We start from the raw sequence: 25,755 nt of genomic DNA, 5'->3' as shown, positions 1-25,755 counted from the left end.
TCTGTCCTGTTTAGGCTTTGTGCCTGCTGTGATATAGGTTAAATGATCTCTCTGCCATTCCATGCACCTGTTTTGTTTCACTTTCAGCAGACAGTCTGGAAACAGCAAAACTCAGCTACTTAATGGAGGCACCTATTAGCCCCAGTGGAGCAGAGCTGGGATTCCCTTTGAGAGTTGAAGTACAGTCTCTGCGGTACTTCACTACAGGGGAACTCCACGGATTCACTGCAGGGGCAGGTGCCCTGGGCACATCATGCTGCTTAACGTGAATGGTCCACAGAAGGATATTGTTTCCAGACAGAATGCAGTTGTGCAGAGCTTTGAGCTTTGCAGTAAAGAGCTGTTCTTGTGCTTAACTTTTATGCTGTCCCTGAATGTTAATTCTTTCTGTAGCACAAAGAATAATCTGAGGGCCCTTGATGCTTTATTTAATTTGTTTCAAGTTATTTGTTGAGTGTGTGAAAGAGATGTATGATTCAGGGCTCTTCGTGAAGAGTATAAGTCAAAATGGCTACAAATCACAGAGGAAGATTTTTATGGAAATTTTTCCACAAAGGAAACAGGAACTAAGTTTTAACACAAAGGTGGATGTCCCTCCATCCTGGAGGAAATTTGTCTCGCCTTATTGGCTCGTTATTTTCTCTCTGGCAGGGTGAATTTGTTAATGAGTATGTTGGGGAGCTAATTGATGAAGAGGAGTGCCGAGCCCGAATCCGCTATGCTCAGGAGCATGACATCACCAATTTCTACATGTTGACACTAGATAAGGTATGTGGAAAGAATGTCTTTTGCCAGGATCCTATACAGAAGTAAAACGATTGTAAGGAAGGCGTGATTATGGTCTTGTAAAAAGGGGCTAAGAGTTGCTGATGAGCTAGTCTGCATTTCCACTAAAGAGAAGACTAAAAGAATGGTCTTAATATGCAGTAGAGAAGTTTTGTGTTGGATATTAGGATTAGAATCACAGAATTTTCAGAGTTGGAAAGGACCTCTAGAGATCATCTAGCCCAACTCCCCTGCCAAAGCAGGATTGCCCAGAGCACATTACTCAGGACTGCATCCAGGCGGGTCTTGAAAATCTCCAGAGAAGGGGACTCCACAACCTCCCTGGGCAGCCTGTTCTAGTGCTCTGTCACCCTCACCGTAAAGAAGTTTTTCCGTGTATTTGAATGGAACTTCCTGTGTTCTAACTTGTGCCCATTACCCCTCGTCCTGTCACTTGGAACCATTGAAAAGAGCCTGGCTCCATCCTCCTTCAACCCACCCTTTAGATATTTGTACGCCATAATAAGGTCTCCCCTCAGCCTTCTCTTCTCCAAAGGAACAAAGTCTGAACCAACTTCATTGGAGTTTGCTCACAAGAGGTGAGGCAATTGTCTGAGGACAATTGTCTGAGGATCATAGATCCTGCTTCAGAGTAAGAGGGTGAGTTTGGTAACCTCGGGATCCTTCCCAGCAGCTGAACCCTGGAGAGTCCAGAACTGGGCTGATGTGTGCCAGAGGCATCAGCCCTCAGGTGTACAAGTATCAGGCACAGTGAGACCCTGATTTAAGTACTGATCCCAGGTCTTGCTGGTCTAAGTAGAAAGGTGGAGTTTGTTACACCCACAGACTCCTCAGTGGGTCCTGGAGGCCAGGTTGTTGTTAGTGTGAACTGGCTTTTAGAGGTAAGTAGTTTTGTAAGCTGCTTTCCACACTTTGTCACTCAGTCTTGAAAAGGTTAGAAGGAAACCATGAAAGCAAGCATGGGAAGACGTGTGGGACAGTATAACAATGTGACTGCTTTCTGGCTCTGCCCTCTTCCTGCTGGAAATTCACACTGACCATGTCTTATTCTCCTTATCTGTCTGATGGGTGGGAGCAGGGTCCATTATTACAAACCCAAATCTCAGTTGCAGTTGCTCTCTTCTCTCTGACATGTCTAGCAAATGATAGTGTACTGTACAGGAGTGTACCTCACATGTCACGCACTGTTCCTGTTTTCCTTGTCTACATTGACGTACAAGAAATAGGAACTGATATTTTGCTTTTAAGCAGAAGTCGGGGTCTGGAACCACAAGTGCTGCCTTGGAAGTGTGCTGGTGTAGTGTTTATCCAGTAGTAACACCACAGGGAGACCTGACTTCCCAGAAAGCAGCAGTAGAGCTTTCCTGGCTGGTCAGGAGCCTGTCTGTCTTTGAAGAGGAAGATGATGTTGTGCAGGAGACTATTGTCATATAATTTGCCAGCCTCAACCAGAGACATCAATGTGTGGAAACTGGTTGGTTGGCTGTCTGTCGGTCGTCCAGGCAACACAGCGATACCTATCCCTTATCTTTAGTTAAAACACAGGTATGAACTGAGGTGCTTTGCAAGCATCATTAGATGTCTCTGTTAAAGTTTTCACTACTGATCAGTGCTTTCCTGGTATACTGGTACCTGTGCTGCAACAGCTTGAGGAGGAAATGAGTTTATTAAATGTGTTTTTCTGTTTTGAGTTTGTTTTTTTTCTTTTTCAATTACAGGATCGAATCATTGATGCTGGGCCAAAGGGCAATTACGCTCGATTCATGAACCATTGCTGCCAGCCAAACTGTGAGACTCAGAAATGGTGTGTGAATGGTGATACTCGGGTTGGGCTCTTCGCAATTGTAAATATCAAAGCTGGTAAGGAACCCCACTCTGTCAGTACCTGCAGTTAAAAGCATGGGAGTGTTTCTGTAAGGAAAGGGGAGGGGTTGTAACTCCCTGGGAAGATATTTAATTTTTGTTTTCACATAGGCAGTTATGAGACTTAACAGCAGCACTGACATAATAAAACACATACATCCGCAGTATAAATGGAGGTTCAGAGTTCTAATTTACAGGGTCAAGAAATGGAACTAAGTATGCTACAGCGTGGGGTTGAATGCCCTTTTGGCTGTAGTATGTGGTAGGAGTGTGGGGTTGCACTGAATTTTCAGTCCACACGGATCTAGGGGGAGATTAATAGTTGGCATCCTTGCATAGTTGTGACAGTCATTTGTGTCATTATATTTCAAAAGTGCTTTTACTTCATCTGTAAGACATTCTGCCACGTAGTTCATTACAACTTGCTTGGTTTTGGTCTGCTTTTGTGCCAGGGACTGAGCTGACTTTCAACTACAATCTGGAGTGTTTGGGAAATGGAAAGACCGTTTGTAAATGTGGTGCCCCAAATTGCAGTGGCTTCCTAGGAGTACGGCCAAAGGTATGATGCTTCCTTTAAGCCTTTGTTTTTCCAAAGTCACCTCTTTGCATAGATGTGTATCATTTGTTGCAGAGATCTGAGGAAGGGTAATCCCTCAGGAAGGGTAATCCAGTTTGTGTGGCCATGAAAACACTGCTTGAAATGAGTTGAATATCCGAGTTCTCATTCTGAGAGCACACATCTTAGACCTGAATTGTCAGAGTTGCTATAAATAATGATGGGAAATTGTATTTTACAACAAAAGACCGAATGAAAGATTTTTTTTTTTCAGAATTTTCTGCAAGACAATTTCCATCACATAAGAGGGGCAAAGGACACAGTGCAGCCCATTTCCCAAAGTAAAGGCCTGAGTAAATTATGAGCATGTTTAGAAGTTGCAGACTTGGAGTTGCTTTAGAGCCAGAAGGCTTCTACATTACCATCTTTGCTACAATAACAAAGTCCCTGTTTTTTTTTTTTCTCCATTTGGTTAAGTGACTGAAGTGCGTACATCAGGCAGGAATAAGAAATTTGCCATATCTGTAGTAGAAAAATCACTAGCTTTTAGAACTCATTGACTATTGGGAGCTTCATGTTTTAACTGTAATGTTGCGGTAACAGGAATTGATTTTGGTTACCTTCTTATGTGAGCTGGTTCTCACTGGGAAAAGGAAATGACAGGAGCAGTTGGCCAAGTTCCCAGCTGTCACCAGCTAAATCTGTGTCTCAGCTGTTGGTTTGTTTCAAGAGCTTCACCAAATCAGCCTGTAATCCCTCTGCTCTGGCATGGGGATACTGGCAACTTACCCACAGTTAAGGGTTAAAAGCTCCTGCAGCACAGTTGTGAAGTCCCATCAATACATAGGGAAGGTTTTGTGAATTCTCCAGAAAGCTTATTTCTGCAGAAAAATTAACTTATGACATAAAAATGCCTTCAGCAGTTGACAGATGAGGTGAATTACACATCTGATGTGTTTAGTTCTTTTTTTGGGTTGTGATTTAAAGTTCAATTGATTTTGTGCTGTTCCTGTGTTGTATACATGGCTCGAATGTCATTTTTGCCCTGAAATTGTAGGTTGCATGATGGAAATCAGAGAAAGGTGCCCTTTAGTTGGCATTAATGTTCCATTGTGATGCCTGAGGCAACTCATTCCGTCTTGATGAGATGGGCTAAGAAACAATACCCAAGAAAACAGTACCTTGGGTTTAGTTTGGGTTTGTTTTTTTTTCCAAATTTATCCAACAATAGATGTATTTTTAAGCTTCCTGAAGATACAGCAAGACAAAACTTCACTAATTATACTCAAATTCACTCTTAAAAGTGACCTTTCTAACTGGGAGGTTGGAAGAATGCTTGGGAGTCTATTGTTCTGCTGTGAGCAAGTGGGAATCGCTTAGTCCAGTTGTTAGACATCGCTTAGACATTCAAATTAGCTGTGAAAAGTTTTTCTTGTTCCCTTTGTAATTAGATGGCCGAGGTACTAGGCACTGAGAATAGATGGAATAGTTTAGGTGGAGTGATTTCACTGCCTGCATTTTCAGTGATAAGGCCTAACTTGTCCCCATTGTCAATGGGAACGATTGTATGAAAACAGAAATAGCTACTTGTTGAAGGGGAAGGAAACAATCAAGAGATGTAACTCCCTGGTGGCAGGATAGCTGGATAACCACCGCTGCCAAATTCTGAAATTGTAGGTCTGGAGACAAAGGTTTCTAAATGTTTTGGTTTTTAATCTTGATAGGAGAGTGATGGCAATAGTGCCCAATATTTATGCGGAACAAAGGATGCAAAAATTACCTCGTAGCATCTCAGCACACAGAGATGTTACATGAGGAGAATGCATATTTGGACATAAAGATATGTGGAAAATGGCATAAAATATAGCACATATCTGTTTAGACAAGCTAGCCTGATAGCATCATCTTTGTGGGGTTGAACAATTAGTACGATAGGAAGTTTAGCTGTGGAGGATCTGTGCCTAGGGGGTTAGGAGTGGTCTGGGAACCTAGCTGGAAGCAGGGGGCAGGAAGGAGCAGTTGGAGGAAGCCTTAGGCCAGAGAAGAGAGCACTTAAGCCGTTTAGATGCCAATCTTGGGACCAGTTGTGGTTATTTCATTACTGCCTGTAACACAGCTGTTGGCAGCCTGGTAATTTAACCGGTCTGATGACACAAAGATGTCAGATGTCATCGGTGTGGGAGAAGAGGATGGGGCAGTTGCAAAGGAATAACTGAGTATAACTGGAAATGGGCTGGAGTTTCAGGATACCAGAGTACACACCTGGAGGGTAATAGCAGAAAGAAATCTACTGTGAGAAAGTCATTGGTGAGCAGTCATGGTGGAGAAGGAGACATTGGGCAGTTCAGCTGCCACAGAACTGAGCTGCTGTGATGACGCAGCTGTGAAAAAGGCAAATGCCGTGAAAAAGGCATATCCCAGCAGTGCTTTGGGACAGATTTCCCATTCTTGGAGAAGTGTTGATGTCATTGTACAAGGCCTGTGAGGTGTCGTCTGAATTAGCGTATATAATTCTGTAACTTGTATTTGGGAGAAATAAACTCAGTAGGGCTTGAGAAAAGCCATTAGGAAGACTGAGAGTGCAGACTGCGAAAGTGTTTGGTTTATGAGGAGGGTGGGGGAGAGAAAAACTGCAGAATAAGAGCAGTGTTGATGGAAGAACAAAGAGATCTAAACTGGTCACTGATAAATTCAGACTAAACAGGGAGAGAAGGGGTGAGGAACATCAAAAAGTGCAGGAAAGCCTAGGAGAGACTCCTCATGAGAGTCACGGGTGCAAGGAGACCCCACTGCTTTGACTGAGGACTTGAAGAGTCTGTGAAAGGTGGCACAAGCTCAGCAATGCCTGGCAGCCCCTGGCTTCTTGTTCTGCCATTGCTAATTGCAATATATCTCATGTTTAACCAGGCTTTCGTGCAGGGCATCCAGATGTTTTCCAAAAGAAAAAAGAAGTATTTGCTATAGTAAAATGATTGCCAAATATTAAGAAGCAATGTAGCGATGCTACGTACGTTTCGGGTATGGCTGGATGTAGTGGAATTTTGTTTGCAGCATTGCAGTTATCTCCACTGTAGCAGGAAGGGAACAGATGGAAGAGGCAGAGACCTGCATTAACTGATGTTGTCTCACCTACAGAGCCAACCCAACATCACTGAGGAAAAGTCCAAGAAGCTAAAGAGGCGGCCGCAGATGAAGCGCCGGTCGCAGGCGGAGGTGATGAAGGAGCGAGAGGATGAGTGTTTCAGCTGTGGGGATGGAGGGCAGCTAGTTTCTTGTAAGAAGCCAGGCTGCCCCAAGGTGTACCACGCAGACTGCCTCAACCTGACCAAGAGACCCGCAGGTCAGTGCTGCGCACAGCTGGGCTCTGCTTGGGTCACAGCATTGGCTCGAGGTGGTCCAGGTGCTGCTCATCACCTTGCATACATTCACAGCATCTTAAAATTTAGACAAATCTTCCTCACTTGAAAAGACTTTGTGGCCCATGGGACACAACCCACCCTGGTTTGCACCCCACTGAGACTGCAAAAAGACGAATTGATTGCTGAATGGGGAGCTGGTCCTTGCCTAAGAAATGGTGCTTGTGAGCTGACCCCATCCTTGGGGCTTGGCAGAGGACAGTCCCAACAATAGTTGAGATACTGGTTCCTCAGGCTGTTTTCCCTCAGTTGTAGACAATTGAGTGAATTGATAAGAGTTAAGAGAAAAATGTGTTAGATGTCTTAATAGCCATGAGTTCATAGTTAAGCAACAGAACAGCATCAAAGCATACTCTAGTTTGTGTTAAAATGAGGGCAGGAATTTGAAATAAAAAGAAAAAATATTCAAAAAGTATTTCTAGTTGAATTCAGAGAAAGAAATAGCCTCCCTTTATGAGTGATAAAAGTTTCTAGTTCGTTAGTAGCTCAGGGGGTGTAAAGTAACATCTGTTAGAGGAGAAGATTTAAGTTGCATGTAAAAGTTTTTAAGGAACTAGTTGAGGGGAGTGTTTCCTCTGTTGTTTTCAGTTTGTCTTGGTTACTAAAGGAGTTCCTTTAATGACCTTTAATGAGTGTTCACCTTTAACCAATGCTTAGAAAAGGGAAAGGTCTGACCTGAGTCTTGGTAGGCCAGTTAGCCCGATGTCTGCCAGTCCAGGAGGATGGAAAAGCACGGGATCAAGTGCCTAAAGAATTAAACGGTAAGAATATAAACGATGCTGGATGACAATTTTTTAGGTAGAATAACTAGTCGAACCTAATTTGGGGGGTTTGCTAAGATAATAGATTTGGTTAATAAAAGCAACTGCACTGAAGTAATTTGTTTAGGGGCTGTAAATATTTTGATTTAATACTGTAAGGATTGTCATAATTAGAAATTCTCTGTGCACCTCTGTGCAGTATTTTCTGAGCACATAGAGGCAGGCTGAGAAACATGGAACTGAGGAGTCTCTGAAAGTAACTGCCAGGAGAGTCACTGCAACAGTGTTTCTGTCTGCCTGCCATGGGGAGCCAGCACTGGGCTCTCAACACCTCCAGCTGTAATTTGGCAGAAGGTGTAGAAGGGCTAGTAGCATATTTTGTAGATGACAGAAATTCCGTGTGTGTTAAGCTTTGGGGGAGAATAGGGCATTTATACAGAAAAGCTTGGATTGCTTATTTAATAAACGCTGTAACAAAACAATGTGAAAGTCAACGGGAGCACAGGTCTTTCCTATGGAAACATCATTCAGGGTGAGGGAGTCCTGAATATCACCTTTCTATCCATTTTTGTGTGCTAAGACAGAGGGGGGGCAGTAACATCCTGGCAGGTTTTCCCATGCTTTAAAGTCTCCAGTAAAGGAGAATCCAGCATTTAGCCTGTTCCCCTGCTTTCCATTTGAAAAGTTTCTCTTAAAAGCCTGTCTTGAAAAAACAAAGGATTGCCATCTCTCTGATACCGGTATACCCGTTTTTTACATGCTGGGAGACTGTTATCTTCGTAGTCCTTTTATGGCTTAAACAAAGCACAGCCTCTCCTTGCAGCTCTTATTTTCTAAAATTGTTATTCTTGATCTGCTCTGGACTCTGTCCCACCTGCCTACGCATTTTTTTTAAACTGTGGTAAAAAGAGTACTTTAGCAGTATTGCTACACTGACAGAACAGAAGAATTCTATTTCGTGATTTACATAAAATATCTCAGGAAATTAGATTTGACTTGTTTTTCAAAAATAACTTTTATATTTATGTGATGTTTATGATTTGCACTATCATCCTTGAGTCCTCTTGTCTTGATCCTTTTCACATATTTATTTTATTTTTTCCTCCTGCAGTCCTGTTTTGCACTGGTCTTTATTTAATTGCACCTTGTTGATGCAAGAACATCTGTCCAGTTTAAATTGTGAGCCTGTCTAACCAGATTTTTGCAGTTCCTCACAGCCTTGTTGTTATCTACCTGTTTCTGTAAGAATATTTGCTGTTCAGCTTCTAGAAATTTAAATTAAAATATAGACTAAAATAGACTGCTGAAGGACATCATTGGAAATGCCCCCTCAGTTTGCCAGAAGACCATTAATAGCAGCTTTCTGCGATTTTTTTTTTTTTTTTTTTTTTTTTATTCAGCCAGTTGTAGCCATTTTACCATTTTTATACATAGGTTGTTATTTCCATAGTCTGCTCCTTAAACTGTCATACAGGACATAAAAGGTTCGGCACTTTTTACTTCAGAAGTTTCTTCTGCCATGGACATTGCTGTAATTGGGATTTCCTGCTTGTTTGCATGTTACTAATTGTGTCATCTTACTTCAGAGGGCTTCTCTGCTCCGGGCTGTCTCTGGAGAGGCTGCTTATTCATTAGGCCTTTTATCCTGTCAAAGACTATTAGAGTGGTTTGATAGGATTTATCCTTCCTGCAACATACTGGCAGGTTTTGACTTACTTTATTTTCCATACAAATGACCTCTTATAATAATAGTCCCGGAGTCTTTCTGGTTGCCAAAGTGAGTGTTGAGTGTGGCTCTCTAGGTTGCTGACGGTGCAGGGGGAGCAGCAACAGCCTGTGCTGCAGCACTGCAAGCCCAAAAGAGGGAAAACCACGTGTAGTGTTAAACATCCCCGCTCAGAAAAAGATGCAGAAAAGTGGTACACATATTTTGAGACCAGAACAGAAGCCTTGGACTGGCTTCAAAGGAGGGGAAAACATGCTACATGTTGTCTTCAGCCCCAGGGGAAAAGCAGCATGAGAAGGGAGTGGAAATCTGATGTTGCAGAAGTGCATGGAGAAATGTTCACAAGCTGCTTAGTGCCTTGCTGCAGTCGTGCTCTCTTCCAGCCTCCCTGGAAAAGAGCTGGTAGCCAAAGCCACAGATGTGTGGGCTTGGTTCAGGGAGGCTAGGAAGTGCTCTGGCCTGGCTGGTGTCTGCAGCTGCCCTCCATCGTTGCTTGTGCTCTGAGCGCAGGCTGGCCTGTGGCTCTCGTGCAAGGGCTACTCTTGTGCAGGGAGTGACTCCTTGCGGCAGGGCAGGGAGTTGGGGGGGGGCATGGAGGCAGGAAGCATATTTGGAAAGGCAGCTGTGTTGGTCCTGTGGTGAGAGGTCAGGGACTTGTCATCGTGTATCCTGGGTGCACGCGGTCTCACTGTTCTTTATGTCCACGAACTGGTGAGAAGACAGTGGCAGCAGCCTTGACTGGAAGAGCAGGGCACTGAAACAGTGAGGTCATCTACAAGTGAAAAAAGCAGCAGTCTCTGAAGTGTAATGTTGTGTTTTTTTTCCTCTGTGATGGTGTTGATACTTATGGTGAAGAGATTCAGCGTGGATATGGAGCTCCTCGGGGAGCAGCTGTGCTCTGTGATAAGCAGGTTAAGGAAGATGCCTTTGGGTAAAGAGACAATAGAAACTTACTCCCTTGTGTTCTCTGCCCTTTCACTTCTTCTTTCTGATAAACAGGAAGGGAGGTTGTTGGCCCAGAATCAACAAAGACTTAGAAGAACCTGATGCATCTACTTAAAAAGTCCATTGGGTGTATTATACCACAGATACCACTGTTGTTGTCTGTGGAAACCAGAGCCACAGACAAGCAAGCTGGGGATGTGTGCTCTTCACTAGGTGCCCATATTGGTTAGTGTCGTGCTGGAGCCAGATGGACTTTTGGTCTGACCTGGTGTGGCCTTGTGTTTGTCATGATCATCATAGCCCACATTGCTTCTGAGAATGCAGGTTCCTGTTAACTGCCTGTCAAGGCTGAGAGCTATGGCAGAAACTGAGGAGGACATGTAGAATTGTATGGGAGTATTACAGGGTGTTCTCCCTCTCCTTTGAACTCCTTTTGCGGCAGGCCTTATCCCTTCCCCTTGTACCACTCCTAAGGTATGTCTTTTCTCCTGTGTCTGTGCTGCAGGAAAATGGGAGTGCCCGTGGCATCAGTGTGATATGTGCGGTAAGGAAGCAGCTTCCTTCTGCGAGATGTGCCCCAGGTCCTTCTGCAAGCAGCACCGGGAAGGCATGCTCTTCATTTCCAAGCTGGATGGACGTTTATGCTGCACAGAACATGATCCCTGTGGGCCTAACCCTCTAGAGCCAGGAGAAATTCGTGAGTATGTGCCTCCCATAGGAGCCCTGGCTAATGGTGAGGACACCCAGCCACCGGAGCAGCCACCTGCAGACACAGACCTGAGTGTTCAGCCTCTGGACAGCCTACCTCAGTCTGTGGCCCTCAGACTGCAGTCACCAGAAAAGCCCCCTGCTACCCTAGCGCTGAGGCTGCCGCCATCGGACAAGCCCCCCACCACCCTAGCCCTGAGGTTGCAGCCATCAAACAAGCCCCCCACCACCCTGGCCCTTAAGCTGCCTCCACCAGACAAACCACCCGCCACCTTGGCACTGAGACTGCCGCCGTCAAATAAACCCCCCACCACCTTGTCACTGAGGCTGAAGCCATCCAACAAACCCCCCACCACCCTCTCGCTCCGGCTGCAGCCTTCGGACAAACCTCCCACCACCCTGTCGCTCTGCCTGCAGCCATCGGACAGGCCTCAGGCTGCCCTGTCCCTAAGGCTGCAGTCAGAGAAGCAACCCATCATTGTAGCTCTGAGGCCTCAGCAGACCGACAAACCTCCCACCAATGCTGTGCTGTGGCCACTGGATGAGTCCTCAAGTGATGCCTCACAGCCTCATCTGCCAAGCAAATCTCCTCCGGGAACTCCACCGTCATCGGACGAGTCGCTTGTTACTGCTGGTGCCCTGCAGCTCCAGCTGTTGGACGAGGCTCCTGCCACCCCAGGGGTTTTGGGGTTATCAGACAAGTCTGACATTGACACCAGGGCTCAGCAGCCTGAGCTGCTGGATGAGTTCCCAACAAAATGCCTGCATCCTCAACTGTCAGACAAACTTCTTGCCACGGCAGGGACCCTGCAGTCCCAGCCAGTGGACGAGCATCCTGTGGCCGATCAGCTTCAACCGTTGGACAAAGCTTCTGCCCAGAGTCCACAGCCACAGTCTGTGGAAAAGGCTCCCAGCTCTGTGGTGCCGCAGGTCCCAGCATCGGAGATGGCTCCCAGTCCTGGGGTTCTGTGGCCTCTGCCCATTGAAAAAGTTCCTGGCTCCCCCGTCTCACGGATCCTGCCCATGGAGAAGGCTCCTGGATTGGCTGTGCCACGGCCCCCACCTCCGGAGAAGGCTTCCTTCTCTGGGGCAGTGCGGGTCCCAGCCACGGAGAAGGCTCCCAGCTCTGGGGCACCCCGTCCCCTGCCTCCGGAGAAGGCTCCTGCTTCAGTTATGCCACGGATCCTGCCCACAGAGAAGGCTCCCAGCTTAGGGGTGCTGCGGCCCCTGCCACTGGAGAAGGCCCCTGGCTCCCGGTCACCACATGTCCTGCCCATGGAGAAGGCTCTCGGCTCGGGGGCCCTGCGGATCCCACTCACACAGAAGGTGCTTGCCCCTGGGGTGCTGCGGCCCCTGCCTCCAGAGAAGACTGTTGACTCCGGGGCTCTGCGGGTCCTGCCTCCGGAGAAGGCTCTCAGCTCTGGGGTGGTTCGGCCTCAGCTCTTGGAGAGGTCTCTCACTCTTACAGCCCCGTGGTCTCAGGCATCGGACAAGCTGGCTGCTGCTGTGGCTCCTCGGCCTCAAGCCTTGGACAAGCCTCCGGCTGCATCAGCTCCGAGGCTGTTGCTGTCGGAGAAGGCGCTGCGGCCCGTCGACCAGAATGCTCAGCCGAAGGAGAGAGGAGGCCCGGTTGTGGAGCTGAGTCCCCAGCAGAAAGAGAGGACCATGTTAGCTGGTGAGCAAATTTCTTGGTCTGCTGGGAAGGTGGTGACACATGTTGGACAGGTACCTTGGCCTATGGAGAAACTACAGACACATGAGCAAACCCACTGGCCCACCGCAAAATCCCTGACGCCTGCAGAGCAGTCTCCCCGGACAGCAGAGAAACTACCAGAGCCGACCCTTCAGCCTGGCTGGGAAGTGGCCTCAGCCCCTGCAGAGCAAACCCCTTGGACATCAGAGAGATTGCGTGCATTTGAGCAGACCCCTCGGCCAGCCAGGGAAGCGCCGGTGCCCCCGGAGCAGATGCAGTGGCTTGTCACAAACATTCAGACAATTGACCAGATTACTTGGCTGAGTGGAAAAGCACAGACTCCTCGGGGGCAGGACCCTTTGCCTGAACAAAACACAGCGCTAGCCCGTAACCAGGATTCTGTCTGTCGTGAGTTGGCCGACTCAGAGCCAAAGTGAGGTTGGTGAATATGGGAGGCAGGTTTCAGTCTTTTAATGTTTAGGGAGGGGGAATCTTTGTTTTGTTTTTTTTTTTTTATTCACTTCCCTGAGCCCAGCCCCTAACCCATGCACATCCCATCCGTATTCTCTCGTGACATGAGCAAGGACATTCACATAAGTCTGAGTGTGGCCCAGTCGAAGGGAGAGAGCATCTGTGACCTTCTCCTCTTTTACAAATGGTAAAGCTGAAATAAAGAGTCCACTCTGGGTAAAAATCTCCAATTCCATTGAAATGGTCACATTACTGATCCAGTGTGTTTGAGCTCCAGGTCTGATTCGTAGGCGGGTTCCCAGGTACAGCTAGGGGCCTCACTTGTTACTGTATTTAGAGGAAGCAGATCAGTCAGGCTGCCCTGGGACTGGAGATGTTTCAGGGATCAGGCGGTGAGCAGTCAGGTGTATGCCCTTGCTGGACTCTGTGGAAGCAGGGAAAGGGTTTATCTGTTGTCTGCCCGGGTCTCTGTTCCTGCAGGGTGTTGCTTTGCGAGGTTTGTCCGTACGTTCACTGGGACATGCTGCATGCGTGGTTCACTGGAGGACAGGTATCGTCTCCAGCTGAGCTGGGAGAGGAGCCTGCTGCACTGGCTCAGTGCAGTTTTCTCCAGCAATAGGCAATATCCATTCAGGCTCCTTTGTGCAAAGCTCCAACTGGCCAGGCCTGAGAAATGGGAAATCTGAAGGAGGTCAGGGAAAACAGAGATCTTGGAAGAAGCCATCTGGCAGGTTTTTTTACATTCTTGTGTCTTAAACCTTTAGCACAGGACACACGGAGTGTTTCCTGCACTCGAAAACATTGTGACCTATACAGCAGCAATAGCAGTGTAGAGCAGAGTGGATTTCCCCAAGGTGCTGAGCACCGCCCTGGTATAGTGGTGGTGCTCCCTTTCAAATTTCCATCCAGTCTCTTCTTGACTTCTGTCATTACCGTGAGCCAGCAGACTGAGCAGTCTTTTCTCCCCCTGCCTCAGACGTGTTCAGGACGTGTTTGCATCATACCTGGTCTTCCCAGCAGCGAGACGCGCTGCCGAGCTGCAAGTTGAAGCCTGTATCGTTTGCTGCACAGCGCGGAGGCAAGAGTGACATAGCTGTATCGTGACCCATCTCGACACCTTCCCCTTGGGTAGCTTCTGGCTTAACTCTTCTACAACCAAAGGAGACTTGAATTAACTGGACTGTGTTGGTGTGTGTGTGTGCGTGCACGTGTGTGTCCTTCCAACTGAATAGTAGTTCTCACACTGGAATACGGTGGGCTCCAGCAGCTGACTGGCTTTCTTTTTTCCTCTTCTCCCTTTTCCAGTTAAGGACATGTTTAGTACCTGGTGGTCGTCAGGCTGGTGTTCAGACTAAGCCTGCTGAAAGCCGTTTACTCAAGCGTTGAGGCAGAAGTTCGCTTGGCCATGGTACTTCTAGGGGAAGTGGTAGATTCCCAGGGACTTGCAGAGTGGCTTCTTAACCACCACTGGCACCCTCGCAGGCAGGAGGAGGACAGGCGTCCCTGGGCGGCGCTGCCAGGGCTGGATGGGGTTGGTATCCTGCCAAGGAAGCGCTGCTGACCAGCACACTATCCCACTCTCACAACACATTACCTCTGTGGTTTGCCTGAGCTCTGCCAATCCGGGTGCTGCAGCCTCGGAACTCTGTGCCCGCTACCAGGCCCTTCCGCAGCTCCAGTGTATCCTTCTCCTTCCAGACAGATCTGCAGGTCCCTTCCCAGAAAGGGGAGCGTTCAGCTTCAGGCTGACCCTCTCCGTCCGACATGGGAGCAGGTTGTTGTTCCCACCTGGCTTGCAAGTGCCTGCCGCTCCCAGAGCAGACGGTCGTGAGCTTTGCAGTTTTCTATGAAGGGAGGCAGACACTTGTACTGAGACTAATCTGACCCATTCTCCTTTCCTGATGTATGCACCCCAAGACAGCATCCTGCTGTAAAGGCCCAGGTGAGCTGGGCAGGAGGGGACATTACCAGTGCTATGGTGCATCTCTTCTCTAGTCCGAATCATTTCAGATCCTTTGTAGAATAGCTAGCGACTTTGAAAAGCTTTATGGCTTATGGAAACTTACTGTTTAATGTTGGTTTTGTTGGTTTGGTTTTTGGTTTGGTTTTTTTTTTTTTTTTTTTTTCGGGAAGACTGGCAGGTCAGTTCCTGCTTGCTGCTGAAACGGGGGAAATGCAAGCAGCTTGTGTTTCTGCGTGACTCCTGCACAAAGGGAATCAGGACAACTCCTCAGAGCCATTGAGAGAGAAGATAATCTAAGGGCATTCATTAACTTTTTTAAACAAAATTTAAAAAAATGGTAATGAGGTTCAGTATATTAAGTATTTATCATGTGTAAGAAGGAAAATAAATTGTGACTTTACATTTATAGGCCTTCCCATGAGCTGGACTTAGTCATGTAGATTATGTAAGTAGGGTTCCCTCCGTGCCAGCCTCCCAGCCAGCTACAGCTGTAACCAGAAAGGTATCTGCACTGCTCTCTCCACCTCTGCTTCGCATTGTCACGTGTTAACTAGTTACTTGTTTCATGAAAAATAAACTGTGAATATTTTTGGTGCAGGCTTTTTTAAATCTGTAAAATGGAGAAGTTCTCAATGAATTCTCGTAAGTGCAGGTTTGAAAAAATCACTTCTATAAATCGTGTGTTCGCATAGTAAAGTGAGGTTCACGGCAGCAGCAGCCTTTCACACAGCAGGCTTTCACCCAAAAGCTTGTTTTGAACAGTGAATGTGGATTGAAACATTGCATGGCATTTCAAACTCTCACCCTTATTTCTTGCGTCTGACTGTACCCCACCTCTCTTCTTGTCTCCTTTCATGACTTTTCCATGAGGATCCAGGTTTCTGACTTGCTACCTTCCAGCAGCATGCTGGAAAGTTGACTTCAGCGTAGCTGGGAGGCTGCTCACTAAAGTTGGTGTGTGGAAATGTCATTGAAGGAGGAAGCCAGCAAGCTGCTGTTTCCTCCTCACCTTCGTTGGGCCTCTGGGCAATGCTCTGTCAGGTCAGGAGGGCTTTTCAGACAAATGTGGGGCTTGCAGAGGGAGTAGTGGTGCTGTTAGGAATGGCTGTGCTGGGTCACCTCAACAAGACAGCAAGGCCTGACCAGGTGTGGAGGTAGGTCCCGGCAGCCCTGCCCTGCGCAGCCCTCCTTCATTGACAGTGAGCGATGGGAAACAGCTCCAGGCAGCACAACCCTCATGAAGGAAATATTGGGCTTCTTTAGCACTTGAGACTCTGGCTGTTTATGGCAGCTGGTAGCACTGCCTTGGAGGAGGAGAGCAAAATGTCTGTACTGAAGCAGTCTGGTTCATTTTCTGCTGCCTTCAGAGTTCAACCAGTTTGAATCACCTGGGTTCTTTACTGTAGAGGAAAGTGGCAGGTAACACATACCCCTGGCAGACCACTCCTGTGGGAGAGAGACTGCTGCAGCTCAGCTCCAGCCTCCCGAAGCCCTTGCACTGGGCTGGAGCTGGACGAGGAGCTCGGCCAGCTTTGCTGTGCTGAGGGCACTGCTTTTTTTACTGTGTTGGAGGGATCCGATTACCTGGCCACTAAGTCTCAGGTCAGGTGTAATTGCACCCAAGGTGGGTGAGAGGTGATTCTTCTGTTGATCCAGTGGTGTTGAGAGTTGTAGAAGCAGAATCAAGGGTGTAATTATTTCTGCTCAGAGCTGGGTCCCTTTCCCTGCTGTCCCAGGGAGATTCATGGGAACTTGCCAGGGTCATGAGCCCATTCCCACCTGTAGGAATGGCTCCCCCTTTCCAGTTCTGAAGGGGATGAAGGATTTGGTCCCATACAAATGCTTCACTGGTCAACATCCTTGCCGGCAGGACAGCCTGGCTTCCCCTGCTCAGAGCAGTGGACTGAGGTCGCCAGCTGTGGCCTCCGTCCCACCATGGGTCTCACTTCAGTGGTGGATTTCCAGGGCAGACAGGAGAGTCCCGGTTGACCTTTGGTGATGGAGGAGCTCTGGTGAGGGGTAAGAGCATAGTGAGGTGGTCTGCCTGCCCAGGCAGGGGAGAAAGGTTGCAGAGGAGGAGGCACTGCAGGACGTGTGGGCAGGAGAGGAGCAGGCACTGGCTGCCATTCTGTGTGGCTCATCCCATCTGCACCAGCTCTCTGGGCTGGTGCCTGCTGTCAGCCAAGGTTCTGCTGAATCTAGCAGAAAAGTGACCACTGTAAGGGATAATCCCCTACTGCACATCTTCAGATACTAAGTAGCTCATGGCAGCTTGCTTTATTGCTGTTCTCAAGTTATAACTCTTCCTATTTAACAAAAAAAAATGCAAGAACCAGATTAACTTCCATGCACACAGTATCCAAGTGGTACTGTGGGAGCGTGTGTTATAATTCAGGGTTAAACCCCTCACAGGCACAGGCTTCGCTTTGAAGGTGTGGCTGTTAAAATTCAGGAGATCAGAGACATGATTATATTTGAAGGACAGTAACTTACTGCAGTGAGATGATGTGGATTGAGGGTGCTAGAAGAGCTTCAGCTCAGTTTCACAGGAAAAAAAGGAAGAAAAAGAAAGAAAAAGCAGCCCTAACCCTGGTGCATCTCAGCAGCAGTTCAACCTGTAACTTGAGCATGCCATGGACGTGCACTGCTCCCGCCTGGACGCCGCAGCCAGCATTGCAACAGGGCAGGGGGAGTTTGTTTGAGAAACCTCAGACCTTCAACACCTTCCGTTTACTTTTCATTTCAGCCTTAACTTCTGATTTTTGCTTGATGTTTGGAATAACCGTAATTGTAACCTGCTTGTAATGTGCTTTGCCCTAAATTACTGATGAGGCTTTCAGACTTTGCCAGCCAGTGAGTGTTAAAGCAAAGTGGCAAACCGTGCAGCTACTCTGAAAGTACAGGGGAGGGCCGGCAAGGGCTTGTGCACAGTGTTTGTTGTCCGCACTAATTACTCCCCTGCGATAGATAGTGATAATGCCAGTGGCAGCATTTGCAGCTGAGGCTGTGCCACTTGCAGCAGCACGGCCAGGCTGATGGGTGCTTGGGGCTCCCAGGGCCTGGGAGATGGGATGCTGGAGCTTGGGGACCGCTCTGCCGCTTGCTTGGCTTCATCAGGAGTCTCGCCCACAGGGCGGCAGTGCCCTTGCTAGCAGGAGGCGGGAAAAGGCAAGACTTCTGCTCCGGCCCCTCCAAAAACAACCTAAGTCAAATCTGGTGCAGATGACAGTGTGCGTGAGCTTGGGCTAGCAAAGTGGCGGTGATGGACAGTCCCTACAGCACTGAATCTACCTCCTAGGGAAATCTGAGAAATGGGTGTTGCTATGTCCTATTTCAAGGTAAAGTTTTAATCAGTTTGCCCTTGGCAAAGCACTTGGGCTATTGTGGTGCTATTGTAAACCGTTTGGCAGCTTAGCACGGTAGGGCTGGACTCACGGCTCCTAGCCCGTGGGCTGGAGGTTTCTTCCCCGGCTGAATCCCGTCTCCTGATAGGTGGGGCTGGGCTTCGGCACGTGACAGAAACAGGACGAGGCGTGACTCAGTTCCTTCGATTTTTGATGGTTTTGAGACTCAAACCAGCATGCCAGTGGGCCCTGTGGGCATAGGGAGTGAGTGGAGCCACGTGAAGCAAGGCAGGCATCCGCTAACTGCATGTTTTTTGTGTCCGTTTGGTACTGAGCTGGTTTCAGTTTTGTTTTTTTTTTTTTTTTTTCTGATGTTTCCAAGTTGTTGACTTCAAGGAACTGGGTTTTGTGTATTTTTTTAGACACTGGGAACTTGTTAAAAGGAAAAACAGCAGCACTGGGAGGCTCAAGGTGGAGCGTGGCTGGAGCTGAGGGCAGCCCCGGCTGATGCGGGTGGGAGGTCAGATGTGTCAGCAGCGGCTGGTGCGGGCAGGGAGCAGGCATGGAGCAGCTCTGCCTGTGAGGGGCAGGAGAAGCCTTTTGGCAGCAGCGCTCCCAGCCCTGCTTAACAGCAGTGCTGCATTCACCGCCCCGCCAGCCTGCTCACCTCCAAGACACCGCATGTGTCGGATACCGTGCCTGGCTTTGAATATCCCCTGCCACCCTCCGGTGCCATGTGGTCTCAGCCAGGGTCCTGGCTGCCGGCTAGGCTGGGAGTCCTGGGAAGGGTGGCCCCACCTGCCTGCTCCCCCTTCCTCGCTGCCCGGGGATGGAGAGGAACACAGGGGAGGTCACCCGTGCTCCAGCAGCGGTGTAAGTCGTACTGAAGCCGTGAGCGGGAGGTTTGCTTGGAGAGCGGAGGGGGGGACACCTTGGCCTAAGAAGCCCCATGCTGCATTCTGTCCCCACCGAGGTCTGCTGCCTGTGGGGTGGCAGCAGAAGGGGGTCCCCCACAGGCTTAGCGGGAGTCGGAGCAAGCACTGTGTGGGGGACACATGGGTGGTCAGCCCTGGATGGGACTTGTCTGTTGGTTCTAAGCAGGGATGCCAGAATGGGTGAGAGAAACCTACATATTTCCAGCATGTATATTATTTTTAGAAGAGAGAGAGGGGAGAGTCTTGGACCATTGATTACTTTCATTTTGCTCCCCTTAGACTGTTGGCTGTGTATGTGAAACTTATAAAGAAAAGAGGGTTGCCCTGCCCAGGTGCTCCCAGAACATGTACTGTAATTCTTTGTATATAGAAGAAAAATTACTGTAAAGTAAAGTTTAACTTTACTCTTGATGTTCTCTTGTGGTTTGTCTTGCCAAACAGGGGGGGAGCCCAGCTATACCCAGACACCCGGGGCAGGAACAGGAGACCCCCGACAGCGGCACAGGCAGGGTGACGGCTCAGACCACAATGTGTTTTATTTACATTGTACACTTCGAGAGAAGACGCTCAAATAAATCTGCAAAAAATCAGGCAGCATCTCTGAGAGAATAAGTTAATGGCCGCCGCTGTGCCACAGCGGTGACTTGGGGAAGCAGCTCCCGCAAACAGGGTAGCAGGGAAAGGGTCCCCCAAGGGTGACAGCCCATGGCTCCTGACACCGCATGGCAGCCTTCTGCCACTCTGCACACCAGGAGGAGAGTAGTCCGTGGGGCTGTGTGCCACTGCCATGTTGCAGACAGGCCCATACAGCTAAAACAGCAGGTAAAAAACCAGAGGAGCCTGGCGCAGGCCAGCAACGGTTCCCTTTTGGCAGGAGGTCTCAGTGGTGGCAGCAGCTGTAGAAGTATGCACCGCTCCTCTGGCCCAGGTCAACACCTTTCTCCTCTGGAAGAGAGCAGGGGCGGTAGGCTGCTGGCACGTCTACACCATGATGCCGTGCGGGAGCCCAAAAGCCGCTGGTCCCAGGCCCGGGTGCTGGTGGGTCCCTTGGGGAGGGGTTTGGTGCCCCCGCAGAGAAGCGGCAGGGCTCATAGCCGAGGCATGGCCCAGGGCTGGAGGCACAGCTGGGCTGAGCACGCCTGGACAGGCCTGGTGCAGAGCTGAGAGCCGGTCCCACAACTGGGCAAGGGCTCCTGGCTGCCTAGTTGCTAAAGGCCACTCATGGCCCAGTTAGGCCAACATGCTGAGCTTGGCCCGAGTGAGGACGATGACATCAGGACGGGAACCAAGCTCTGCTGGACAAACCCTGGCACAGAGCTGCATTGACCCCCCCGAAGACCCCACAGCCCTCGTCTTCCACACCCTCCCTAGGGGAACGCGCACCCCCTGGCACAGGAGAGGGTGCTTGAGGAGGGACAGATCCTGCCTGCTCACCTGTCATCATCTGGAAGGCGGTGAAGTTGACGTAGTCCTCAGCCACCTTCTGGAACAGCTCGTCTGGGGGAGAGCGGGCAGGGTGGGTGCAGGCAGCCCCAGCACCAGACAGAGCTGGTGCAGGGGAATGGCCAAGGGTGGGGGGGCTACTCACCCACGCTCTGGCCTGTCTTACTGGAGGTCTCGAAGAGATCGGCCTTGATCTCTGAAACGAGGGTCCTGGTTAGCGCCTGCGGGACACAGGCCCCCGCCGGCTCGGCTCCCCCGAAGTCACCCCTCGAGCACAGCTGGTGACAGCGGGCTGGCAGGGCTCCATACTCCCGTCCCCACTGGCCCCGTGTCAGGACAGGCCGTGCCCGGGGGAAGGCCCCTGGCAGAGCCGGTGCCTCAAGGCGCAGGGAGCTCCCCCACACACCCGCTGCCCCGTACCGTCGGCGTAGTCCTGCACATCGTGGAAGTCGACCCCCCTCTTCCTCCGGTCCTCCTCCAGTAGGTCACTCTTGGTGCCGCACAGGTAGATCCGGCAGCCCTGCGGCGGGCAGAGGGGCGGGAGGGACGCGCCCGCCGCCCCGCCACTGGCTCCCCGTCCCCTCCGGTAAGGCTCCGTATCACCCACCGCCCCCCTACCCCCCGCCGCGCCCCGTACCTCCTCGCAGTTCTGCAGCTCGTTCACCCAGAACTTGGCTCGCTGGAAACTGGTGCTGTCGGTGAGATCTGGGGGAGAGCGGTCAGGGTCTGCCCCCCTCACACCTCCCGCCGGTACCGGCACCGCCGGCTCCTTCCCCTTCCCGCCCTTACCGTAGCAGACGACGGCGGCCCGCGCCCCGCGGTAGTAGATGCGGCTCATGGCCTCGTAGCGCTCCGAGCCGGCCGTGTCCTGCAAGCGGCAGGGAAGCGCTCAGCCGGGGGGGGGGGGGGAGAGTCCCGTGGATTCCCGTACCGGTGGTGGGGGAGGGAAAGGGGGGTGGCACCGGGGGGATGTCACAGCCCCCGCACTTACCCAGATCCCCAGGGTCACCGTCTGCTCCCCCACGGACATCACCTTGGCCACGAAGGCGGCCCCGATCGTCTAGAAGAGAAGCAGGAGGAGCGATGGGGACCGGCCCGGGGGAAGGGCAGGCCTGGTGCCCAGTGCCCGGTGACTCACGTTCTGGTAGGGCCCGGGCCGGAAGCGGCGGTGGGCGCAGCGCTCCACCAGGCTGCTCTTGCCCACCCCCTCCTGCCCCAGCAGCACCACCTTGGCGTCCACCCTCCGCCCGCTCATCCTCCTCCCGCCGCCGCCGCCGCGGGGCGGGGCCACAACCGGGCGGGGCGGGGCGGGCGCGGCGGAAGTGAGACAGTGGCGGGGAGGGGCCAGCGGCCGGAAGTACGCATGAGGATAGGCGGAAGTGCGCGGCGGGGCGGGGCGGGCGGAGGCCGCATGGCGGCCGCCCAGCAGGCGCGGGCCGGAGCGGGCGCGGCGGCGCGGGCCTGAGCGGCGGGGGCCCATGGGGAAGTACTGCGCCAGCCTGGGCGTCCTCAAGGGGCCCTGGGACCAGGTCTTCGCCGCCTTCTGGCAGCGCTACCCCAATCCCTACAGGTGCGCCGCGGCCTCCCCCCCTCCGACTCAGGACTTCCCTCGGGGCCCTCTCCCACCCCCCAGACAGGCCCCTCGAGGGGTTCTCCGGGCTTCGCGTCCTCCACCGCGTTCCCCCGCCCCCGATCCCTTTCCCCGGGGGTCACACGGGGGCAGGGCCCTCTGCTCGCCCGCCCGTCCCCCCCCCCCCGAGTCTCAGCGGCCTGCTGGTTCCTCTTCCATACCACAGCCCTCATCCCCACCCCTGCAGTGCCTGGTGGTTCCCGGGAGCGGGGGCTGTTGTCCGAGAGCAGGGCCTGATGTTTTCTTCCCCCTCCCCATTTTAGCAAACATGTCCTGACTGAAGACATCGTGCACCGGGAGGTGACGGCGGACCACAAGCTGCTCTCCCGGCGGCTCCTGACCAAGACCAACCGGATGCCCCGCTGGGCGGAGCGCTTCTTCCCGGCCAATGTCGCCCACTCCGTCTACATCCTGGAGGACTCTATTGTGGACCCCAAGAACCGAACCATGACCACATTCACCTGGAACATCAACCACGTGCGTCTCATGGTAGGTGCCCATGGGCAGATGTGCAGCCATGTGGCAGGCGCCTGCCAGTGCCCACAGCCAGGTTGTGCCTTGTGCAGGTGGTGGAGGAGCGCTGTGTGTACCAGGTGAACCCGGAAAATAGCAACTGGACCGAGGTCAAGCGGGAAGCCTGGGTCTCTTCCAGCCTGTTTGGCGTCTCCCGGGCTGTCCAGGTGAGTGCTGCCAACTGCTCGAGCAGCGCTGTGTACCCCCTCTTTGGAGAGGCCTTTAAGCTGCTGCTCCCCCCCTGCTCTACCCCTTCCCTGTGCTGTTTTTTCTACTTTTCCCTTCATTACCCCCAGCCTCTTGAGCTCTTGGGGCACTTAGAACCATCACAGCTGGTGGGCATGAGCCCACCAGATGTTTGGGACTGGTCAAGCTGGGACAATGCTCCAGGGGCTGTGTGTGACCAGGGAGCTGGGCGTGCACCTTCACGGACTCTTCTCTTGCAGGAGTTTGGTCTGGCCAGGTTCAAAAGCAACGTGACCAAGAGCACTAAGGGATTTGAATACGTGCTAGCAAGAATGCAAGGTGAGCGTGCAAGGGCAGGCAGGGGCTGATCAGGATGGGTCTCTTGGAGTTACAGGTCACACTGGGAACACTCCAGTCCACGGGCAGGTTGTGGCTTGAACTAATCCAACTGTGAAATCCTCGTCCCTTGCCTTTGTCCCCATGTCTTAGCACAGCCAGCTGTTCCTGAGCAGAGCAGCCAGGCAGCACTTACAGGGCTGGGCAGGGGTGCAGTGCAGGCAGGAGCGGGACATAATGCAGCAGCAGTCACGTGCCTGCAGTTCCCCTTCGCAACGTGCCCTGACACGTGCCAGTCAGGAGCACTGGGCTCAGCTTCTCCTCTGCATGGGGAAATTGCCTCCATCCCAAGGTGACAGGGCCGGTCTAGCTTGCATCAGCCAGCGCTCCTGTGCCGGGGCAGGGCGGAGGCCGGCTGGGGCTGAGTTAACAGCTTCCTTGTTACAGGAGAAGCTCCGTCCAAAACACTGGTGGAGACAGCCAAGGAAGCGACCGAGAAAGCCAAGGAGACAGCTCTGGCTGCTACAGAGAAAGCTAAGGACTTGGCGAGCAAGGCAGCCCCCAAGAAGAAGCAGTACGTGTGAGGGGCCAGGCCCAGGCGGGTGCTGGCTACACCAGAACAGATAGGAGCCTCCTTAGATTTTATATTTTTAAAGAAACTGTACAAGTCTGACAATCAGCTGCTGTTAGACCCTTTCTGAGATGTAATTATCATTAAAAGAAACTACTCCCACCTCTGATTTGGCTGGGGCTGGCCTGGCTAGAGCAGACCCTGGTGCTGCCCTCCTCTCTGGGGGTCCAGCCTGCTGCCAGGGACTGGGTTCACAGGCACGACACAGGCAGGGGTTTCACCAAGTGCCTTTACTAGAATAGTGTCAGGTACGTACAAGAAAGGAGGGCAGTTGCGGGAGCGTGAAGGCAGATTACTTAATGCACTCGTTTCCCCTTCCTGGCTCTTCAGGGGTGGCAGAGCCCCCCCTTTAGCTGTATCTGCTGGGGTGGTGCTGCCCTGCACCCATGGCAGGCAGCCCCCAGCCTGCCCTGAGGGAGGTGGGAGGGTGTCCCTGTGACAACCGGGTCCTCTTCCAGCACCTTGTGCAGTGCGGAGCAGGTGCCATGGCGTCGTCCCAGCCCCATGCACCCAGCACCATGGCCAATACCACTCAGCAGCCTGGCAGTGAGGGGCCAAGCCGGGTGTTTGCCTCCACCCGTGACCGCTTACCCAGGCGGCCATGATGAGGCCAGCGGAGGCTGCGTTTTGAGCAGCAGCAGGCAGGGAGGAGGCAGGCAGTGCAGTGCAGGCAAGGCAGCAGGTGCCATCAGGACGCAGGGCTGCGGGGGCTGGAGTAGCTGTGGTCCTTCCCGGTGCCAAAGCCGGGCAGCAGGTCCCCACCAAACACCACGCCGTCCACTTCTATCTCCACATCCTCTGGGCACCATGGGGGAGACCGGGTCAGGCTCCAGCAGCCTCCCCTTCCCTCCCCACTCTTTCTCCCCTCACTCACCAGGCTCCGAGAGCTGGGACGAGTCCAAGCTGTCAGCCCACGCCCGTTCCCCGCTGGTGGGTGACAGAAGTAGCTCTAGCCGCTGCCGTAGGCTCCGCTGCCGGTTACGCAGCTGGTCCTTAGCCCTCTGCGCCCTCAGCTCCTGCTCCTCCAACCTCTGTGGGGATCCAGTGAGCCATAAGTGGGGCAGCCCTGTCGCCGCTTGGGGGTCCTCCAGCCAGGGCCCCGGCTGGAGGGCCCCAAGTGGCCACAGTGCTGCCCCCGCTCCCCCTCACCTGGATGTGAAGCCGGGCCCTGTGCAGGAGGCTCAGCAGGGTGGAACGGGCCGACCCCACGCCCACTGGCACCTGCTGCTTCAACCGCTCCAGGCAGCACCGCAGCTGAGCTCTCCTGTGGCCGGGGGAACGATACGGCAGTCAGCCCCGGGGCACGGCCACCCCCTGCCCCGCCGTTTATCCCCTGTACCTGTGCTTCTCCAGCGCGTTGTGCACCGACCTGCGGGAGAGCCCCTGGTGATCAGAAGCGGCGCTAGCGGCCGCCGTTATCCCGCTCCCCCGGCCTCCCCCGGCCCCGCCGCTCACCTGACGCTGCCCGCAGCCCGGCGGGACCTCGAGGCGTAACCGTGCTCGGCCTCGGCGGGGTACCGGGGACCGGCGGCCCCGCGCTCCCGCCGTTCCAGGAACTCGGCCGCCTGCAGCAGCACCTGGATGCTGGTGGCCGCCGACTCCATGGTGGCGGGCGGGCGCGAAGCCGCTTGCTCATTGGCTGCTGGGCGCCCCACGGCGCTGACGTCGGCGCGGCGGGGAAACAAATTCGGGCGGGAAAGCGCGTGCTTCAAATTTGAATCGGCGGGAAGGGTGGCGAGGGACACGCCCCCCCGGGAGCGCTCGGCCACGCCCCTGAAGGGAGTGCTCCGGGTGGGGCGCGCGTGTGTGTGTGTGTGTGTGTGTGTGTGTGTGCGCGCGCGCGGTCACG

At 52.3% G+C, this 25,755-nt stretch overlaps 4 protein-coding genes across 4 annotated transcripts in view; 2 read left to right on the top strand and 2 right to left on the bottom strand.

Moving 5' to 3' along the window:
* The window catches only part of NSD1 (nuclear receptor binding SET domain protein 1), a gene marked incomplete at its 5' end in the record, with an annotated part of 65,678 nt that extends 46,100 nt beyond the window's left edge, over nucleotides 1-19,578 (top strand). Inside the window, 6 exons of the mRNA XM_082489735.1 lie at nucleotides 652-768; nucleotides 2,505-2,646; nucleotides 3,102-3,208; nucleotides 6,341-6,545; nucleotides 10,559-12,892; nucleotides 13,902-19,578. Of these exons, the coding sequence (XP_082345861.1) occupies nucleotides 652-768; nucleotides 2,505-2,646; nucleotides 3,102-3,208; nucleotides 6,341-6,545; nucleotides 10,559-12,891 (2,904 nt within the window). The 3' untranslated portion in view covers nucleotide 12,892; nucleotides 13,902-19,578. The remainder of the gene's footprint in view (nucleotides 1-651; nucleotides 769-2,504; nucleotides 2,647-3,101; nucleotides 3,209-6,340; nucleotides 6,546-10,558; nucleotides 12,893-13,901) is intronic.
* A 100-nt stretch (nucleotides 19,579-19,678) lies between these two features.
* Nucleotides 19,679-21,899, bottom strand: RAB24 (RAB24, member RAS oncogene family). Its single transcript, XM_082489733.1, has 8 exons — nucleotides 21,749-21,899; nucleotides 21,602-21,670; nucleotides 21,400-21,478; nucleotides 21,248-21,315; nucleotides 21,031-21,130; nucleotides 20,756-20,806; nucleotides 20,602-20,664; nucleotides 19,679-20,112 (listed from the first exon to the last, which is right to left on the bottom strand). Exons 1-8 carry the CDS (start codon nucleotides 21,863-21,865, stop codon nucleotides 20,048-20,050), a joined length of 612 nt encoding a protein of 203 aa, XP_082345859.1. The 5' UTR covers nucleotides 21,866-21,899; the 3' UTR covers nucleotides 19,679-20,047.
* A 108-nt stretch (nucleotides 21,900-22,007) lies between these two features.
* Nucleotides 22,008-24,008, top strand: PRELID1 (PRELI domain containing 1). Its single transcript, XM_082489732.1, has 5 exons — nucleotides 22,008-22,180; nucleotides 22,504-22,729; nucleotides 22,807-22,920; nucleotides 23,200-23,278; nucleotides 23,723-24,008. The coding sequence occupies exons 1-5, from the start codon at nucleotides 22,089-22,091 to the stop codon at nucleotides 23,857-23,859; spliced, it is 648 nt and encodes a 215-aa protein (XP_082345858.1). The 5' UTR covers nucleotides 22,008-22,088; the 3' UTR covers nucleotides 23,860-24,008.
* A 525-nt stretch (nucleotides 24,009-24,533) lies between these two features.
* On the bottom strand, nucleotides 24,534-25,510 carry MXD3 (MAX dimerization protein 3; the record flags this gene model as incomplete). The annotated part of the gene is made up of 5 exons (XM_082489734.1): nucleotides 24,534-24,704; nucleotides 24,781-24,937; nucleotides 25,056-25,170; nucleotides 25,246-25,275; nucleotides 25,362-25,510. 5 exons carry the CDS (start codon nucleotides 25,508-25,510, stop codon nucleotides 24,595-24,597), a joined length of 561 nt encoding a protein of 186 aa, XP_082345860.1. The 3' UTR covers nucleotides 24,534-24,594.
* Between the last annotated feature and the right edge of the window lie 245 nt (nucleotides 25,511-25,755).

Source organism: Vanellus vanellus, assembly GCF_965231255.1.
Source record: "Vanellus vanellus genome assembly, chromosome: 13".
Classification (NCBI taxonomy): Eukaryota; Metazoa; Chordata; class Aves; order Charadriiformes; family Charadriidae; genus Vanellus; species Vanellus vanellus.
This window is presented reverse-complemented; position numbering and strand designations above follow the sequence as displayed.